This window comes from Panulirus ornatus, chromosome 52 (assembly GCF_036320965.1).
Source record: "Panulirus ornatus isolate Po-2019 chromosome 52, ASM3632096v1, whole genome shotgun sequence".
Lineage (NCBI taxonomy): Eukaryota > Metazoa > Arthropoda > Malacostraca > Decapoda > Palinuridae > Panulirus > Panulirus ornatus.
In genome coordinates, this window is record NC_092275.1 from 11,928,181 (window position 1) to 11,950,004 (window position 21,824).

At 42.5% G+C, this 21,824-nt stretch overlaps 1 protein-coding gene across 3 annotated transcripts in view; it reads right to left on the minus strand.

The window, feature by feature from the left end:
• Positions 1–21,824, minus strand: part of LOC139765064 (chymotrypsin-like protease CTRL-1) — a 218,943-nt gene that overhangs the window by 31,295 nt on the left and 165,824 nt on the right. For all 3 annotated transcript variants that reach the window (XR_011716558.1, XM_071692171.1, XM_071692172.1), the window contains 2 exons: positions 21,053–21,173; positions 5,905–6,067 (listed from right to left, as the gene is read on the minus strand). Coding sequence is in view for 2 of the 3 variants with exons in the window: in XM_071692171.1 (XP_071548272.1) it covers positions 5,905–6,067; positions 21,053–21,173 (284 nt within the window). In the remaining variant the exon portion in view is untranslated. The remainder of the gene's footprint in view (positions 1–5,904; positions 6,068–21,052; positions 21,174–21,824) is intronic.

The following is a 21,824-nucleotide window of genomic DNA, read 5'->3' on the forward strand; positions in this document are numbered from 1 at the left end:
CAAATGACAATGATTATGGAACACAATGGAAGTGTGACAATGGTTATAAAACACAATGGAAGTGTGAATCATTATGGAACACAATGGAAGTGTGACAATGATTGTGGAGCACAATGGAAGTGAGACAATGCTTATGGAACACCATGGAAGTGTGACAATGATTATGGAACACAATGGAAGTGTGACATTGATTATGGAACACCAGGGAAGTGTGACAATGGTTATGGAACACCAGGGAAGTGTGGCAATGATTATGGAAGACCATGGAAGTGAGACAATGATTATGGAACACAATGAAAGTGTAACAATGATTATAGAACACCATGGAAGTGTAACAATGATTATGGAACACCATGGAAGTGTGAAAATGATTATGGAACACCATGGAAGTGTGACAATGATTATGGAACACAATGGAAGTGTGACAATGATTATGGAACACCATGGAAGTATGACAATGATTATGGAACACCATGGAAGTGTGACAATGATTATGGAACACCATGGAAGTGTGACAATGATTATGGAAAACAATGGAAGTGTGAAAATAATTATGGACCACCATGGAAGTGTGACAATGATTATGGAACGCCATGGAAGTGTGACAATGATTATGGAACACCATGGAAGTGCGACAATGATTATGGAACACCATGGAAGTGTGACAATGATTATGGAACACTATGGAAGTGTGACAATGATTATGGAACACCAGGGAAGTGAGACAATGATTATGGAACACGACGGAAGTGTGACAATGATTATGGAACACAATGAAAGAGTGACAATGATTGTGGAACACCAGGGAAGTGTGACAATGATTATGGGACACAATGGAAGTGTGACAATGATTATGGAACACAATGAAAGAGTGACAATGATTGTGGAACACCAGGGAAGTGTGACAATGATTATGGGACACAATGGAAGTGAGACAATGATTATGGAACACCATGGAAGTGTGACAATGATTATGGAACACCACGGAAGTGAGACAATGATTATGGAACATCATGGAAGTGTGACAATGATTATGGAACACAATGGAAGTGTGACAATGATTATGGAACACCAGGGAAGTGTGACAATGATTATGGAACACCAGGGAAGTGTGACAATGATTATGGAACACTATGGAAGTGTGACAATGATTATGGAACACAATGGAAGAGTGACAATGATTATGGAACACCATGGAAGTGTGACAATGATTATGGAACACCAGGGAAGTGTGATAATGATTATGAACACCAGGGAAGTGTGACAATGATTATGGAACACCAGGGAAGTGTGACAATGGTTATGGAACACCAGGGAAGTGAGACAATGATTATGGAACACCATGAAAGTGTGACAATGATTATGGAACCCCATGGAAGTGTGACAATGATTAAAGAACACCATGGAAGTGTGACAATGATTATGGAACACCATGGAAGCGTGAAAATTATTATGGAACACCATGTAAGTGTGACAATGATTATGGAACACCAAGGAAGTGTGACAATGATTATGGAACACTATGGAAGTAAGACAATGATTATGGAGCACAATGGAAGTGTGACAATGATTATGGAACACCAGGGAAGTGTGACAATCATTATGGAACACCAGGGAAGTGTAACAATGATTATGGTACACCATGGAAGTGTGACAATGATTATGGAACACCACAGAAGTGTGACAATGATTATGCAACACTAAGGAAGTGTGCCAATGATTATGGAACACCATGGAAGTGTGACAATGATTATGAAACACAATGGAAGTGTGACAAAGATTATGGAACACAATGGAAGTGTGACAATGATTATGGAACACCATGGAAGTGTGACAAAGATTATGGAACACAATGGAAGTGAGACAATGATTATGGAACACCATGGAAGTGTGACAATGATTATGGAACATAATCATTGTCACATTGCAGGAAGGTATGTGGGAGAGGTTAGTGCAGGAAGGTATGTGGGAGAGGTTAGTGCAGGAAGGTGTGTGGGAGAGGTTAGTGCAGGAAGGTATGTGGGAGAGGTTAGTGCAGGAAGGTGTGTGGGAGAGGTTAGTGCAGGAAGGTATGTGGGAGAGGTTAGTGCAGGAAGGTATGTGGGAGAGGTTAGTGCAGGAAGGTATGTGGGAGAGGTTAGTGCAGGAAGGTGTGTGGGAGAGGTTAGTGCAGGAAGGTATGTGGGAGAGGTTAGTGCAGGAAGGTGTGTGGGAGAGGTTAGTGCAGGAAGGTATGTGGGAGAGGTTAGTACAGGAAGGTATGTGGGAGAGGTTAGTGCAGGAAGGTATGTGGGAGAGGTTAGTGCAGGAAGGTGTGTGGGAGAGGTTAGTGCAGGAAGGTATGTAGGAGAGGTTAGTGCAGGAAGGTATGTGGGAGAGGTTAGTGCAGGAAGGTATGTGGGATAGGTTAGTACAGGAAGGTATGTGGGAGAGGTTAGTGCAGGAAGGTATGTGGGAGAGGTTAGTGCAGGAAGGTATGTGGGAGATGTTAGTGCAGGAAGGTATGTGGGAGAGGTTAGTGCAGGAAGGTATGTGGGAGATGTTAGTGCAGGAAGGTATGTGGGAGAGGTTAGTGCAGGAAGGTATGTGTGGGAGAGGTTAGTGCAGGAAGGTATGTGGGAGAGGTTAGTGCAGGAAGGTATGTGGGAGAGGTTAGTGCATGAAGGTATGTGTGGGAGAGGTTAGTGCAGGAAGGTATGTGGGAGAGGTTAGTGCAGGAAGGTGTGTGGGAGAGGTTAGTGCATGAAGGTATGTGGGAGAGGTTAGTGCAGGAAGGTATGTGGGAGAGGTTAGTGCAGGAAGGTATGAGGGAGAGGTTAGTGCAGGAAGGTATGTGGGAGAGGTTAGTGCAGGAAGGTATGTGGGAGAGGTTAGTGCAGGAAGGTATGTGGGAGAGGTTAGTGCAGGAAGGTGTGTGGGAGAGGTTAGTGCAGGAAGGTATGTGGGAGAGGTTAGTGCAGGAAGGTATGTAGGAGAGGTTAGTGCAGGAAGGTATGTGGGATAGGTTAGTACAGGAAGGTATGTGGGAGAGGTTAGTGCAGGAAGGTATGTGGGAGAGGTTAGTGCAGGAAGGTATGTGGGAGAGGTTAGTACAGGAAGGTATGTGGGAGAGGTTAGTGCAGGAAGGTATGTGGGAGAGGTTAGTGCAGGAAGGTATGTGGGAGGGGTTAAAGCAGGAAGGTATGTGGGAGATGTTAGTGCAGGAAGGTATGTGGGAGAGGTTAGTGCAGGAAGGTATGTGGGAGGGGTTAAAGCAGGAAGGTATGTGGGAGATGTTAGTGCAGGAAGGTGTGTGGGAGAGTGATACAGAAAGGGATGGTTAAGGTGAACACTTGATATATTATATGGGAAGCCAGGTTAACATGGGACACTGGGAAGCCAGGTTAACATGGTACACTGGGAAGCCAGGTTAACATGGGGCACTGGGAAGCTAGGTTAACATGGGGCACTGGGAAGCTAGGTTAACATGGGGCACTGGGAAGCCAGGTTAACATGGGGCACTGGGAAGCCAGGTTAACATGGGGCACTGGGAAGCCAGGTTAACATGGGGCACTGGGAAGCTAGGTTAACATGGGGCACTGGGAAGCCAGGTTAACATGGGGCACTGGGAAGCCAGGTTAACATGGGGCACTGGGAAGCCAGGTTAACATGGGGCACTGGGAAGCTAGGTTAACATGGGGCACTGGGAAGCTAGGTTAACATGGGGCACTGGGAAGCCAGGTTAACATGGGGCACTGGGAAGCCAGGTTAACATGGGGCACTGGGAAGCTAGGTTAACATGGGGCACTGGGAAGCCAGGTTAACATGGGGCACTGGGAAGCCAGGTTAACATGGGGCACTGGGAAGCTAGGTTAACATGGGGCACTGGGAAGCCAGGTTAACATGGGGCACTGGGAAGCCAGGTTAACATGGGGCACTGGGAAGCTAGGTTAACATGGGGCACTGGGAAGCCAGGTTAACATGGGGCACTGGGAAGCCAGGTTAACATGGGGCACTGGGAAGCCAGGTTAACATGGGGCACTGGGAAGCTAGGTTAACATGGGGCACTGGGAAGCCAGGTTAACATGGGGCACTGGGAAGCCAGGTTAACATGGGGCACTGGGAAGCTAGGTTAACATGGGGCACTGGGAAGCTAGGTTAACATGGGGCACTGGGAAGCCAGGTTAACATGGGGCACTGGGAAGCCAGGTTAACATGGGGCACTAACTGTATCCTCACTTGTCTCTCTATGTTATCACTTGTGCGTGACAGCATCCCACTGTGTCTCGTGTGGGTGACACTCACCTTCATCCCTCTGTGTCTCGTGTGGGTGACACTCACCTTCATCCCTCTGTGTCTCGTGTGGGTGACACTCACCTTCATCCCTCTGTGTCTCGTGTGGGTGACACTCACCTTCATCCCACTGTGTCTCGTGTGGGTGACACTCACCTTCATCCCTCTGTGTCTCGTGTGGGTGACACTCACCTTCATCCCTCTGTGTCTCGTGTGGGTGACACTCACCTTCATCCCACTGTGTCTCGTGTGGGTGACACTCGCCTTCATCCCACTGTGTCTCGTGTGGGTGACACTCACCTTCATCCCACTGTGTCTCGTGTGGGTGACACTCACCTTCATCCCTCTGTGTCTCGTGTGGGTGACACTCACCTTCATCCCTCTGTGTCTCGTGTGGGTGACACTCACCTTCATCCCACTGTGTCTCGTGTGGGTGACACTCACCTTCATCCCACTGTGTCTCGTGTGGGTGACACTCACCTTCATCCCTCTGTGTCTCGTGTGGGTGACACTCGCCTTCATCCCTCTGTGTCTCGTGTGGGTGACACTCACCTTCATCCCTCTGTGTCTCGTGTGGGTGACACTCACCTTCATCCCACTGTGTCTCGTGTGGGTGACACTCACCTTCATCCCACTGTGTCTCGTGTGGGTGACACTCACCTTCATCCCACTGTGTCTCGTGTGGGTGACACTCACCTTCATCCCTCTGTGTCTCGTGTGGGTGACACTCACCTTCATCCCTCTGTGTCTCGTGTGGGTGACACTCACCTTCATCCCTCTGTGTCTCGTGTGGGTGACACTCGCCTTCATCCCTCTGTGTCTCGTGTGGGTGACACTCGCCTTCATCCCTCTGTGTCTCGTGTGGGTGACGCTCACCTTCATCCCTCTGTGTCTCGTGTGGGTGACACTCACCTTCATCCCTCTGTGTCTCGTGTGGGTGACACTCACCTTCATCCCTCTGTGTCTCGTGTGGGTGACGCTCGCCTTCATCCCTCTGTGTCTCGTGTGGGTGACGCTCGCCTTCATCCCTCTGTGTCTCGTGTGGGTGACACTCACCTTCATCCCTCTGTGTCACGTGTGGGTGACACTCACCTTCATCCCTCTGTGTCTCGTGTGGGAGACGCTCGCCTTCATCCCTCTGTGTCTCGTGTGGGTGACACTCACCTTCATCCCTCTGTGTCTCGTGTGGGTGACACTCACCTTCATCCCTCTGTGTCTCGTGTGGGTGACGCTCGCCTTCATCCCTCTGTGTCTCGTGTGGGTGACACTCACCTTCATCCCTCTGTGTCTCGTGTGGGTGACACTCACCTTCATCCCTCTGTGTCTCGTGTGGGTGACGCTTGCCTTCATCCCTCAGTGTCTCGTGTGGGTGACACTCACCTTCATCCCTCTGTGTCTCGTGTGGGTGACACTCACCTTCATCCCTCTGTGTCTCGTGTGGGTGACACTTGCCTTCATCCCTCTGTGTCTCGTATGGGTGACGCTTGCCTTCATCCCTCTGTGTCTCGTGTGGGTGACACTCACCTTCATCCCTCTGTGTCTCGTATGGGTGACGCTTGCCTTCATCCCTCTGTGTCTCGTGTGGGTGACACTCACCTTCATCCCTCTGTGTCTCGTGTGGGTGACACTCACCTTCATCACGACGACCCCAGCCCGTAACGTAGCAGCGAGCAGGTGAACCTTCCAAGAAATCATTTTTCTTGGGCATACACACAGCATCAATATTGGCCTTCTTCCTGGCCGAGCGGACCAGCTCCAGCAGGGCTATGTCGTTGACCAGCGTCGCATTGTCGAACTATTCACGGCAGACACGGAAGATCAAGAAGTAAAGTTTTAATTTAGTGTTCAACGTTGGGAGACGCTCGGGAGGAAGGTATAAGGTGAGGGTGAACATCAACACAAGATTACACACTTGACTCATACCTTCAATAAACTATAAATATAATTGTTCAAACTTTCCTTCCCTTGGTCCTCAGTTTTGTTCATTTCTGTTGGAGTTCCATGGCTGAGAATTTGACCGTTAAAATACACTTTTAGACATTTTTCAGAATAACGTTCCTTTGTTATGTGTATATAAACTTACTGGACCCATTCAGTCATCCAGACTTCCGGACGATCTCTGGGTATGGTCACATGATCTCTCATGTCATAATAATCAAGGGCTCACATGATTTTTTTTTTTAGAAAAGTAAAAATCTAATATCTTCATACTCACATTCAGATGTTATCACAAGATTTTTGTGAGTATTTCAAGATGAGTAAGTTTGGTTCTGTCATGCTGAGTATGGTGGGTTGTGGGTATAGCCAGTACATTTATACAGGATTACCCTAACAAACTGATGACTAATGAAAGTCGGGAAGTAATAAGATGTACGTCCATTTGAAGGAGAGTGTCAAGTGAACTAGGGAAGGTTTGTCTGCTTCATACCAGAATCTCAAATATCCGTCGTTAAGTTAAAGAGGAACAAATAGTACCAAATGTGTTGATAAAAGCGAAGTAGTTCTCTCCAAGATAGAAAGTCGAACAAAAGACCCAGTCTTTATGAACGTGTAAGGTAACCAAACAAGCGAATGACAAAGTATTATGAATGATGAAATACTGAAGTTATTTTCATTCAACACCAGAGAGATTCAGGAGAAACAATTATATATAAACAACATATGCAGACCACTAGTTTGAGAAATATAGGCGCCTGAAGTACGAATGATCCTTAATCGTGGAGATAAGGAAGGAATCAAGGAAAGTTCTCATCTTAAACTGACATCCCATCACGAAAAACATATTCATAAACAATGAGAATGCCAATACTTCATTATGATCAGTGTAAGTGAAACCCATGGTGGCACACGTCCCACACAATATTACTTAGCGAGCAACAACGACCACCTCAACGTAGTGTTTTCTGGCTTTTATAGCAAGACACAAACAAAGATGTCACATCAAAAGAAGGAGTTTATGATTAAATCCGTACAGAGAAATGATTCGATTGTGTGTATTGATTTGCTATTCATCACTGTGGTGTTTATGATTAAATCCGTACAGAGAAATGATTCGAATGTGTGTATTGATTTGCTATTCATCGCTGTGGTGTTTATGAATGACAGATCAAACGTAACGGAGAGGAAATAACGAGGAAAGAAAGATGACATGTGTTAATATGTACATATGATGGTCACAAGTCCCCCATGATACTCCACGAAGGTGATATCACACTTCAGTAGGTGTTCATATTTAACATGTAATTTGTCTATATATGTGGCACGACATGTTTCGTGGAGACAATCCACGTCATCAGATGTTGCCAGTACTTAACAGTTATTTAAATCCCAACATCACACATGATTCCCGCCGTACAATACCTGTCTGTATAGGCCAACCACTGTCCACTTTGTCTAGCAGTAACCGTTGTACAAGTGATTAAGGGGGGGGGGGGGGTCATGTGGCGAGGGTAGACCTAGGTAGCTGTGTGTGTCTTGAACAACTTTTTTTTTTATGTTTTCGTGTTTTGTCAGTTCTCTCATAACGATTTGGTTAATGCTAGGATATGCTTGAAATTGCCTGGGGACAAAGGTCTTAGTATTAACAATTAAGACAGATTCAGTGACGTTGCGTGTGGCATAATCAGCAGAGGGATACAGAATAACGGGATTTTCAAGATCTATGGCCAAGGTGATCATATTCATGACAATGTTTAGCAATCGTATTTTTGTGGTCATCCCTGCGTACTGGATGACGGTGCCAATATCATCTCTCCGTTACAGATTTTCCTGTCTGGTTTATATAGATATATTTACATGCCTCGCATCTGACGGCGAAAACACTCCCAGTTGTAGCATGATTTGGCCTACTATTCATTGTCTTACTGATGGTGTTATTATACTGGAAAGGAAAATTACAGGCACTGTTTTTTTCCCAACTTAACTAATCTATGTTGTAAAAAATGGATCAACCCCCGCCACATGACCCCCCTTAATCACTCGTACAACGGTTACTGCTAGACAAAGCGGACAGTGGTTGGCGTATACCGACAGGTGTTGTACGGCGGGAATCATGTGTGATGTTGGGATTTAAATAACTGTTAAGTACTGGCAACATATGATGAATGTGTTGAAGAATGTGTGGAAGGGGAGAACGTTATCTCGGAGAGCAAAAATGGGTATGTTTGAAGGAATAGTGGTTCCAACAAAGTTATATGGTTGCGAGGCATGGGTTATAGATTCGGTTGTGTGGAGGAGGGTGGATGCGTTGGAAATGAGATGTTTGAGGACAATATGTGGTGTGAGGTGGTTTGATCGAGTAAGTAATTAAAGGGTAAGAGAGATGTGTGGTAATAAAAAGAGCGTGTTGAGAGACCAGAAGAGGGTGTATTGAAATGGTTTGATCACATGGAGAGAATGAGTGAGGAAAGATTGACCAAGAGGCTATATGTGTCGGAGGTGGAGGGAACAAGGAGAAGTGGGAGACCAAATTGGAGGTGGAAGGATAGAATGAAAAAGATTTTGAGCAATCGAGGCCTGAACATGCAGGAGGGTGAAAGGCGTGCAAGGAATAGAGTGCATTGGAACGATGTGGTATACCGGGGTCGACGTGTTGTCAACGGATTAAACCATGGAAAGTTCTGTGGGGCCTAGATGTGGAAAGGGAGCTGTGGTTTTGGTGCATTACACATGACAACTAGAGACTGAGTGTGAACAAATGTGGCCTTTTTTTTTTTTCTGTCTTTTCCTCGCTGGAGGGGGGGGGGGGGCTATTTCATGTGTGGCGGGGTGGCGAAGGAAATGGTTGTAGGTAGCAAGTATGATTATGTACATGTGTATATATGTATATGTCTGAGTATGTATATGCATGTATACGTTGAAATTTATATGTACGTATGTATGTATGTATGTATGTATGTATGTATGTATGTATATGTGCGTGTGTGGGCGTTTATGTATACACATGTGTATGTGGGTGGGTTGGGCCATTCTTCGCCTGTTTCCTTGCGCTACCTCGCTAACGCCGGAAACGGCGATTAAGTATAATAATGATAAAAAATAAAATATTAATACTACCATTACCAATTTGATGACGTAATTGTAGATGTAGCAACACATCATTGACGACGTAACTGTTGTAGATGTAGCAACACATCGTTGATGGGTTATAGGAAATGACAGAGAGAGAGAGAGAGAGAGAGAGAGAGAGAGAGAGAGAGAGAGAGAGAGAGAGAGTAGCAGTATGTACACGCTGGCTACATGTGTTGCGTGTGTTCACAGAACGTGACTGACCATCTGTCTAATACACTCCCATTACTAGCTGCATCTCCCTTACTCAACTGGCGAGCAGGTCAGCTGGGGGATGGTTTTCGTCAAATACATAATATGAACAATAAACTAACAAACAACACTAACAAATTAAACGACTTTACCGAAATGTTATAAATAAGTCAAGAATACGTGGCTGATACTGGCGATAAATATAGACAAAAGGAAGATACACACACACAAGGAATTATCACATTTATAATCTCTTGGCTGAGCATGAGGAAATAATATCCTCTCTCTCTCTCTCTCTCTCTCTCTCTCTCTCTCTCTCTCTCTCTCTCTCTCTCTCTCTCTCTCTCTCTCCATCGTTTGAGACCGACGGTACGACCCTTCAGCACGACGAACCACTCTTGGGCACGACCGAGTGTACGATACAGGTCATGACGGGCTGCTATACAGGGCATGACGGGCTGCTATACAGGTCATGACGGGCTGCTATACAGGTCATGACGGGCTGCTATACAGGTCATGACGGGCTGCTAATGATATTGGAAAAGATCACCTGCTATACAGAGCTGTTGGTAACATGAAGAAAAGTGAAGTGATGACGACCCAGCTTTCCATATGGACAAGCCAAGATCAGGGCCAGTGAAGGTGTAGCCAGGACTATGTGGAATATGTTACACCTCTGGTGTAACGCTGCTTCCACTACTACAGCAGGTGGATCATATTACCACTTCACTCCAAGCTTCAACTACTACAGCAGGTGGATCATATTACCACTTCACTCCAAGCTTCAACTACTACAGCAGGTGGATCATATTACCACTTCACTCCAAGCTTCAACTACTACAGCAGGTGGATCATATTACCACTTCACTCCAAGCTTCAACTACTACAGCAGGTGGATCATATTACCACTTCACTCCAAGCTTCAACTACTACAGCAGGTGGATCATATTACCACTTCACTCCAAGCTTCAACTACTACAGCAGGTGGATCATATTACCACTTCACTCCAACCTTCAACTACTACAGCAGGTGGATCATATTACCACTTCACTCCAAGCTTCAACTACTACAGCAGGTGGATCATATTACCACTTCACTCCAACCTTCAACTACTACAGCAGGTGGATCATATTACCACTTCACTCCAAGCTTCAACTACTACAGCAGGTGGATCATATTACCACTTCACTCCAAGCTTCAACTACTACAGCAGGTGGATCATATTACCACTTCACTCCAAGCTTCAACTACTACAGCAGGTGGATCATATTACCACTTCACTCTAAGCTTCAACTACTACAGCAGGTGGATCATATTACCACTTCTCCAACCCCCCTCGCCTTATGGGAAGCAGTGTTACCACACACCAATTTGTAAACTTTACCATGGGAATCAGAGGACTGGAGCCAGAATTATCTGCCTACACACAGATGATGCAAACCTTCAACAGTTTTGAAAAGTGTATCAAGAGTGAACCTTCTTCTTACTAAACTAAATCTATTTAAGTAGTTCGCTTTCTTTCTCATGTTGGTAGCCACTATGTAAGTTTCTTTAATCAAGGTGGGTTAAGACACACCACTGCATTATCAACACATCACATGATTTCCTCACATTTATATTACAATGATCTTAACCCAAAACTTTGCCTGGCCGTCTTTACCTAGCTTACGGTCAACATAGATATTATCACATTTTCCTTTGCAAGTTTATATTAGCAGCTGTTGTGCCACACAATGCGGTTACCTAATGAAACATCAAAATGTCGTCTTGATATACATCATCTGATAAGGTCTTGATATACATCATCTGATAACGTCTTGATATACATCATCTGATAACGTCTTGATATACATCATCTGATAACGTCTTGATATACATCATCTGATAACGTCTTGATATACATCATCTGATAACGTCTTGATATACATCATCTGATAACGTCTTGATATACATCATCTGATAACGTCTTGATATACATCATCTGATAACGTCTTGATATACATCATCTGATAACGTCTTCGCCACATATGATGTTTGATCTGACTCTTACACTCTGAGGGTCACATTAACCAGTCCAAAGGTCGTACACCCAGTGTATCTCACAACAGTCATCACAAATGGACCAATCGTATGCTGCCCCGCCCACTTGAGGACGCGTAATTAAACTAGCTTAATGGGAATTATATACTTAAAGACCGGTTAATGCATCATCGGTAGACTCAATTTTGTCTAATGGATTAAGTTATCTCTTTAACTATGAGGTTAGAACGGACGGTCTGGTAACTGGTTTATATTGGATGCTCTTCTACCAAGCTGACGTCACACAACCGGAGGTCAAGAGTGCACGACCATTGGTTGTTCTGTACATAGTTGTTCATTCTGGTCAAATAAGGTCGTTACTCGGCAACTCTCCTTATCTGGATAGTTGTTATTTCAGTAAACAACTGTTCATACAAGGAGAACAACACAGATGTGTGTCATAACAACATGGAGTGTTCGTACATCCGCTAATCTTGAGAATACTTCTAACTTGAGAGTAAATTAGACACATGTACAGGTGAGAGGTATGGGCGACCGTGTTACTCGTCTACAATACAAATCATCTAAAACAATAACTAAAGACATGACTTTGACACTCTAAATCAAAGTAAGGAACCACATGACCTTTACTTTAAAATCTTCGTCTGTCTGTCTGTCCCAAGTCATTCATTGCTACACCAGGTTAAGTGTCCACAATTAAGACTCTACTGTAGATATCTGGAATCGAACCGAAGTCCTGAATATTAGAAGAGAGAGAGAAGACATGTTCTGCACCACAGGAAAACATTGTTTATGAGAATTGTAGGTTAGGTTAGGTTGACCGTCATCAAGGAGGCAATGGAAGAAGGCAGTGACAGCCAACCATCAAGTGCAATCATGATGAGCGTTCATTAAGGAGGCACCTTGATGACGCAACACATACGTCAGGGAAAAGAAGAAATCATTATTTGTGTCCAGCCTGAGTGAGGCTGCAAGTTATGCTCGCTTCTTGATGACGCAACACATACGTCAGGGAAAAGAAGAAATCATTATTTGTGTCCAGCCTGAGTGAGGCTGCAAGTTATGCTCGCTTCTTGATGACGCAACACATACGTCAGGGAAAAGAAGAAATCATTATTTGTGTCCAGCCTGAGTGAGTTCTTGAACGCTAATGTTGACTATCGGAAGTCCAATGACCCGAAAACCAGGACTTCAAGCCCTAACTATGACAGTCTAATGATGTACATCGGTAAAGTAGGTCTAAGATAACTGAAATATTACCTTCATAACCCATGAAACACGACACTATAACCTTCATAACCCATGAAACACGACACTATAACCTTCATAACCCATGAAACACGACACTATAACCTTCATAACCCATGAAACACGACACTATAACCTTCATAACCCATGAAACACGACACTACAACCTTCATAACCCATGAAACACGACACTATAACCTTTGAGCACGACGGTACGGTCTTACTCAACACAGCTGTACGACCTGTGACTTGGACGGCTTCCATCTATGGCTATGTTGGCGTGACCTCTTTCTTGAGCACGCAAGGGTCAGGTCAAAGCCCAGGTCATCATACCCGAGAGTTGTACGGTAATGGCAAGAAAGTCAAGTGATCTAGATCAATCGTGTGAACACAAGTAGGTCAAATATGAACAAATAAATAATACCAAGCACGAGAAAATACTATGGTACCAAATATGAACAAATACTATGTACATGTAACTAAGACCATGTACTGGTAACGCTGTCTTGGGATCTTGCGACAGTGTTGCCAGATGGAAGGAACCTAAGCAACGGCAAATATTGGCAATACTGTTCCTGGATCTTGGGACAGTGTTGCCACCTACGGAGCAGATTTAACCAAGACTCCACACGATGCCTCCCTCACATACTGCACGTAGGAGACGGTATGAGAGGGAGATGTGTATGGGAAACGAGTGGTAAGTCTCCAAGTGAGGAGCATGTGGGAGACCTGAATTAACAATATACATATATATACACACACACACACACACACACACACACATATATATATATATATATATATATATATATATATATATATATATATATATATATATATATATATATATATATATATCCCTGGGGATAGGGGAGAAAGAATACTTCCCACGTATTCCCTGCGTGTCGTAGAAGGCGACTAAAAGGGAAGGGAGCGGGAGGCTGAAAATCCTCCCCTCATTTTTTTTTTTTTTCCAAAAGAAGAAACAGAGAAAGGGGCCAGGTGAGGATATTCCCTCAAAGGCCCAGTCCTATCCTCTGTTCTTAACGCTACCTCGCTAATGCGGGAAATGGCGATTAGTAAAAAAAAAAAAAAAAATATATATATATATATATATATATATATATATATATATATATATATATATATATATATATAATATATATATATATATATATATATATATATATATATATATATATATATATATATATATATTATATTATATATATATATATATATATATATATATATATTTTTTTTTTATTATTATTATACTCCGTTGCTGTCTCCCGCGCTAGCAAGGTAGCGCGAGGTAGCGCTGGGAAAAGACAACAAAGGCCACATTCGTTCACACTCAGTCACTAGCTGTCGTGTAATAATGCACTGAAACCACAGCTCCCTTTCCACATCCAGACCCCACAAAACTTTCCATGGTTTACCCCAGACGCTTCACATGCCCTGATTCAATCCACTGACAGCACGTCGACCCCGGTATACCACATCGTTCCAATTCACTCTATTCCTTGCATGCCTTTCACCCTCCTGCATGTTTAGGCCCCGATCACACAAAATCTTTTTCACTCCATCTTTCCACCTCCAATTTGGTCTCCCACTTCTCCTCGTTCCCTTCACCTCCGACATATAGATCCTCTTGGTCAATCTTTCCTCACTCATTCTCTCCATGTGACCAAACCATTTCAAAACACCCTCTTCTACTCTCTCAACCACACTCTTTTTATTTCCACACATCTCCCTTACCCTTACATTACTTACTCCATCAAACCACCTCACACCACATATTGTCCTTAAACATCTCATTTCCAGCACATCCACCCTACTCCGCACAACTCTATCCATAGTCCACGCCTCGCAGTCATACAACATTGTTGGAACCACTATTCCTTCAAACATACCCGTTTTTGCTTTCCGTGATAATGTTCTCGACTTCCAAACATTCTTCAAGGCTCCCAGAATTTTCGCCCCCTCCCACACCCTATGATTCACTTCCGCTTCCATGGTTCCATCCGCTGCCAGATCTACTCCCAGATATCTAAAACACTTTACTTCCTCCAGTTTTTCTCCATTCAAACTTACCTCCCAATTGACTTGACCCTCAACCCTACTGTACCTAATAACCTTGCTCTTATTCATATTTACTCTTAACTTTCTTCTTTCACACACTGTACCAAACTCAGCCACCAGCTTCTGCAGTTTCTCACATGAATCAGCCACCAGCGCTGTATCATCAGCGAACAACAACTGACTCACTTCCCAAGCTCTCTCATCCCCAACAGACTTCATACTTGCCCCTCTTTCCAAAACTCTTGCATTCACCTCCCTAACAACCCCTTCCATAAACAAATTAAACAACCATGGAGACATCACACACCCCTGCCGCAAACCTACATTCACTGAGATCCAATCACTTTCCTCTCATCTTACACGTACACATGCCTTACATCCTCGATAAAAACTTTTCACTGCTTCTAACAACTTGCCACCCACACCATATATTCTTAACACCTTCCACAGAGCATCTCTATCAATTCTATCATATGCCTTCTCCAGATCCACAAATGCTACATACAAATCCATTTGCTTTTCTAAGTATTTCTCACATACATTCTTCAAAGCAAACACCTGAGACACACATCCTCTACCACTTCTGAAACCACACTGTTCTTCCCCAATGTGATGCTCTGTACATGCCTTCACCCTCTCAATCAATACCCTCCCATATAGTTTACCAGGAATACTCAACAAACTTATACCTCTGTAATTTGAGCACTCACTCTTATCCCCTTTGCCTTTGTACAATGGCACTATGCAAGCATTCCGCCAATCCTCAGGCAAGTCACCATGAATCATACATACAGTAAATAACCTTACCAACCAGTTAACAATACAGTCACCCCCTTTTTTAATAAATTCCACTGCAATACCAACCAAACCTGCTGCCTTTCCGGCTTTCATCTTCCGTAAAGCTTTTACTACCGCTTCTCTGTTTACCAAATCATCCTCCCTAATCCTCTCACTTTGCACACAACCTCGACCAAAACACCCTATATTTGCCTCTCTATCATCAAACACATTCAACAAACCTTCAAAATACTCACTCCATCTCCTTCTCACATCACCACTACTTGTTATCACCTCCCCATTACCTCCCTTCACTGAAGTTCCCATTTGCTTCCTTGTCTTACGCACTTTATTTACCTCCTTCCAAAACATCTTTTTATTCTCCCTAAAATTCAATGATACTCTCTCACCCCAACTCTCATTTGCCCTCTTTTTCACCTCTTGCACCTTTGTCTTGACCTCCTGCCTCTTTCTTTTATACATCTCCCACTCATTTGCATTTTTTCCCTGCAAAAATCGTCCAAATGCCTCTCTCTTCTCGTTCACTAATAATTTTACTTCTTCATCCCACTACTCACTACCCTTTCTAATCAACCCACCTCCCACGCTTATCATGCCACAAGCATCTTTTGCGCAAGCCATCACTGCTTCCCTAAATACATCCCATTCCACCCCCACTCCCCTTACCTCCTTTGTTCTCACCTTTTTCCATTCTGTACTCAGTCTCTCCTGGTACTTTCTCACACAAGTCTCCTTCCCAAGCTCACTTACTCTCACTACTCTCTTCACCCCAACATTCTCTCTTCTTTTCTGAAAACCCCTAGAAATCTTCACCTTCGCCTCCACAAGATAATGATCAGACATTCCTCCAGTTGCACCTCTCAGCACATTAACATCCAAAAGTCTCTCTTTCGCGCGCCTATCAAATAACACGTAATCCAATAACGCTTTCTGGCCATCTCTCCTACTTACATACGTATACTTATGTATATCTCGCTTTTTAAACCAGGTATTCCCAATCACCAGTCCTTTTTCAGCACATAAATCTACAAGCTCTTCACCATTTCCAGTTAAAACACTGAACACCCCATGTATACCAATTATTCCCTCAACTGCCACATTACTCACCTTTGCAACAGAGCGCAATTGGAAAAAATGCAATTGAGTGGGAGATGTATAAAAGAAAGAGACAGGAGGTCAAGAGAAAGGTGCAAGAGGTGAAAAAGAGGGCAAATGAGAGTTGGGGTGAGAGAGTATCATTAAATTTTAGGGAGAATAAAAAGATGTTCTGGATGGAGGTAAATAAAGTGCGTAAGACTAGGGAGCAAATGGGAACTTCAGTGAAGGGAGGTAATGGGGAGGTGATAACAAGTAGTGGTGATGTAAGGAGATGGAGTGAGTATTTTGAAGGTTTGTTGAATGTGTTTGATGATAGAGTGGCAGATATAGGGTGTTTTGGTCGAGGCGGTGTGCAAAGTGAGAGGGTTAGGGAAAATGATTGGGTAAACAGAGAAGAGATAGTGAAAGCTTTGCGGAAGATGAAAGCCGGCAAGGCAGCAGGTTTGGATGGTATTGCAGTGGAATTTATTAAAAAAGGGGTGTCTGTATTATTGACTGGTTGGTAAGGTTATTTAATGTATGTATGACTCATGGTGAGGTGCCTGAGGATTGGCGGAATGCGTGCATAGTGCCATTGTACAAAGGCAAAGGGGATAAGAGTGAGTGCTCAAATTACAGAGGTATAAGTTTGTTTGAGTATTCCTGGTAAATTATATGGGAGGGTATTGATTGAGAGGGTGAAGGCATGTACAGAGCATCAGATTGGGGAAGAGCAGTGTGGTTTCAGAAGTGGTAGAGGATGTGTGTCTCAGGTGTTTGCTTTGAAGAATGTATGTGAGAAATACTTAGAAAAGCAAATGGATTTGTATGTAGCATTTATGGATCTGGAGAAGGCATATGATAGAGTTGATAGAGATGCTCTGTGGAAGGTATTAAGAACATATGGCGTGGGAGGCAAGTTGTTAGAAGCAGTGAAAAGTTTTTATCGAGGATGTAAGGCATGTGTACGTGTAGGATGAGAGGAAAGTGATTGGTTCTCAGTGAATGTAGGTTTGCGGTAGGGGTGTGTGATGTCTCCATGGTTGTTTAATTTCTTTATGGAAGGGGTTGTTAGGGAGGTGAATGCAAGAGTTTTGGAAAGAGGGGCAAGTACGAAGTCTGTTGGGAATGAGAGAGCTTGGGAAGTGAGTCAGTTGTTGTTCGCTGATGATACAGCGCTGGTGGCTGATTCATGTGAGAAAGTGTGTGAAAGAAGAAAGTTAAGAGTAAATGTGAATAAGAGCAAGGTTATTAGGTACAGTAGGGTTGAGGGTCAAGTCAATTGGGAGGTGAGTTTGAATGGAGAAAAACTGGAGGAAGTAAAGTGTTTTAGATATCTGGGAGGGGATCTGGCAGCGGATGGAACCATGGAAGCGGAAGTGGATCATAGGGTGGGGGAGGGGGCGAAAATTCTGGGAGCGTTGAAGAATGTTTGGAAGTCGAGAACATTATCTCGGAAAGCAAAAATGGGTATGTTTGAAGGAATAGTGGTTCCAACAATGTTGTATGGTTACGAGGCGTGGGCTATGGATAGAGTTGTGCGCAGGAGGATGGATGTGCTGGAAATGAGATGTTTGAGGACAATGTGTGGTGTGAGGTGGTTTGATCGAGTAAGTAACGTAAGGGTAAGAGAGATGTGTGGAAATAAAAAGAGCGTGGTTGAGAGAGCAGAAGAGGGTGTTTTGAAATGGTTTGGGCACATGGAGAGAATGAGTGAGGAAAGATTGACCAAGAGGATATATGTGTCAGAGGTGGAGGAAACGAGGAGAAGTGGGAGACCAAATTGGAGGTGGAAAGATGGAGTGAAAAAGATTGTGTGTGATCGGGGCCTGAACATGCAGGAGGGTGAAAGGAGGGCAAGGAATAGAGTGAATTGGATCGATGTGGTATACCGGGGTTGAAGTGCTGTCAGTGGATTGAATCAGGGCATGTGAAGCGTCTGGGGTAAACCATGGAAAGCTGTGTAGGTATGTATATTTGCGTGTGTGGACGTATGTATATACATGTATATGGGGGTGGGTTGGGCCATTTCCTTCGTCTGTTTCCTTGCGCTACCTCGCAAACGCTGGAGACAGCGACAAAGCAAAAAAAAAAAAAAATATATATATATATATATATATATATATATATATATATATATATATATATTATATATATATACATATATATATATATATATATATATATATATAATATATATATATATATATATATATATATATATATATATATATATATATTATATATATATATAAATATATATATATATATATATATATATATATGTATATATATATATATATATATATATATATATATATATATATATATATATATATATATATTCCTATGAGTCCACGGGGAAAATGAAACACGAAAAGTTCCCTAGTGCACTTTCGTGTAATAATCACATCATCAGGGGAGACACAAGAGAGAAATATAACAGTCAGTTGATATACATCGAAGAGACGAAGCTAGGACGCCATTTGGTAAACATGTGATTGTCCAAAACATATGACGAGCGTTCATAAACTTATCATTTTACAAATCTCATCAACAATAAAGTTATCTAATTTGTATAGACCACCATTAAGATTATAATTCTTTGTGTATTTAATAATAGAAGATTCAATTATATTTCTCTTGGTAATAGAGTTAGAGTTAATAACTGAGATGGCGTTACTCCAGTCAATACAATGATCATAGTTTTTAACATGAGTATACAAGGCATTTGATTCTTGTCCCGTTCTTATACTATATTTATGTTGCTTAAGTCTAACAGAAAGATCCTTACCAGTCTGACCAACATAAAATTTATCACAGTTTCCACAAGAAACTTTATAGATGCAACCAAGAGAATTTTCTGGTGAATTCCTGATTAAGATATTCTTTATAGTATTATTGTTGCTAAAGGCAACATTTACATTAAAGGATTTAAGCAATGTGGGAAGCAAAGTGAAATTATGATTAAAAGGGAGAACTAAAAGATTCTTGGTGTCAATGGGAGGTTTGGGGTCAACTCTGTAAAATGATTTCTTTGCTAACTTAAGGGATTTATCAATAAAAGATCTAGGGTACTTTAACTTAGATCCAATAGAATATATCTTCTCAAACTCATCATCAATAAACTCTTGACTGCAAATACGTAATGCCCTAAGGAACATAGATTGAAATGATATTTTAACTCTGTCATGTTGAAATGAGTAATAATGGATATATGAGCATACATTGGTGGGTTTTCTGTATATGCTAAACTTAAACTTGTTTCCTTGTCTATGGATCATGCAATCTACATGGTAACATACCATTATTTTCATTTTCTACAGTAAATTTGATGGAAGGTACTAAATTGTTAAGTAAGGGGAGAAATATTTGTAAATTTTCATTTGTTGGCCAAACACAAAGAACATCAAACCAAATTGCATTAGAAGGTAAGATATCCTTTAATAATTTTGTTTCAAAAAATTCCATATAAAAGATTACTTAGTACAGGTGAAAGAGGGTTACCCACTGCCATACCAAATTTTTGAGCATAATAATCTCCTTTAAATTGAAATACACAGTCTTTTATACACAATTTTATCAGTTCAATGAAATTAGACTTTGAAACAGGAAAATGAATATCATCCAAGACATCAAATAAATATTCTAAAAGGTCATCAACTAGAACTTTAGTGAAGAGTGAGGAAACATCAAAGCTAACTAGTTTGAAATCAAAATTAACATTTATATTGTTTAGCTTGTTGACTAAAACAACATCGTTCATGATATTAGAATTTGATACCTTACCCACTAAAGGGCTTATTAAAGAAACTAACCATTTTGATAATTTATATGTGATGGAGCCTACTGAACTCACTATAGGTCTTGCTGGAAAATTCTGTTTATGTGTTTTGCTAAGTCCATACATATATGGCAATGAAGGGGACAAAGATGACAAATTTTTGATAAGAGAAATGTTACCTTTCAACAACAACTTCATTTCTTTATTGAAGTGAGACTTAACTGCTTCTAAGGGATTTTTACTAAGTTTAGAATATGTTGTGTTATCATTTAGAAGATCATTCATTTTAGATAAATAGTTACTTTTGTCTAAAATGACAACAGTGTTAGCCTTATCTGCTTTAGTAATATGTATATCCTTGTCTTTTTTTAAGGATGTGATGGATGAAGACCATGAGGCTGGGTGGATGAGGGTATTGTGGATATAGATGACAAGGAGGGACGGATGATTCATCTCAGGATGGATGATGATAAGGGTGGGTGACTCACCTCCGGGTGGATGACGATGCGGGTGACGGGGAATTCTTCATGTTTGAGGGGTTCAGCTGTGGTGGTGACATCATATTCCCCAAGTCTGACCTTCAGCATGTCATGTTCCTCGACTCCCAAGCTACAAACAAACCCCTCACCATATAGCATCATCTCTGGCTTCCCTAAACAATTAGCTGTGGTTGTTATCATGTAGGAGAGTGGAGTTAGCTGTGGTTGTTATCATGTAGGAGAGTGGAGTTAGCTGTGGTTGTTATCATGTAGGAGAGTGGAGTTAGCTGTGGTTGTTATCATGTAGGAGAGTGGAGTTAGCTGTGGTTGTTATCATGTAGGAGAGTGGAGTTAGCTGTGGTTGTTATCATGTAGGAGAGTGGAGTTAGCTGTGGTTGTTATCATGTAGGAGAGTGGAGTTAGCTGTGGTTGTTATCATGTAGGAGAGTGGAGTTAGCTGTGGTTGTTATCATGTAAGAGAGTGGAGTTAGCTGTGGTTGTTATCATATAGGAGGGTGGAGTTAGCTGTGGTTGTTATCATATAGGAGGGTGGAGTTAGCTGTGGTTGTTATCATATAGGAGAGTGGAGATAGCTGTGGTTATCATATAGGAGGGTGGAGTTAGCTGTGGTTGTTATCATGTAGGAGAGTGGAGTTAGCTGTGGTTGTTATCATGTAGGAAAGTGGAGTTAGCTGTGGTTGTTATCATGTAGGAGAGTGGAGTTAGCTGTGGTTGTTATCATGTAGGAGAGTGGAGTTAGCTGTGGTTGTTATCATGTAGG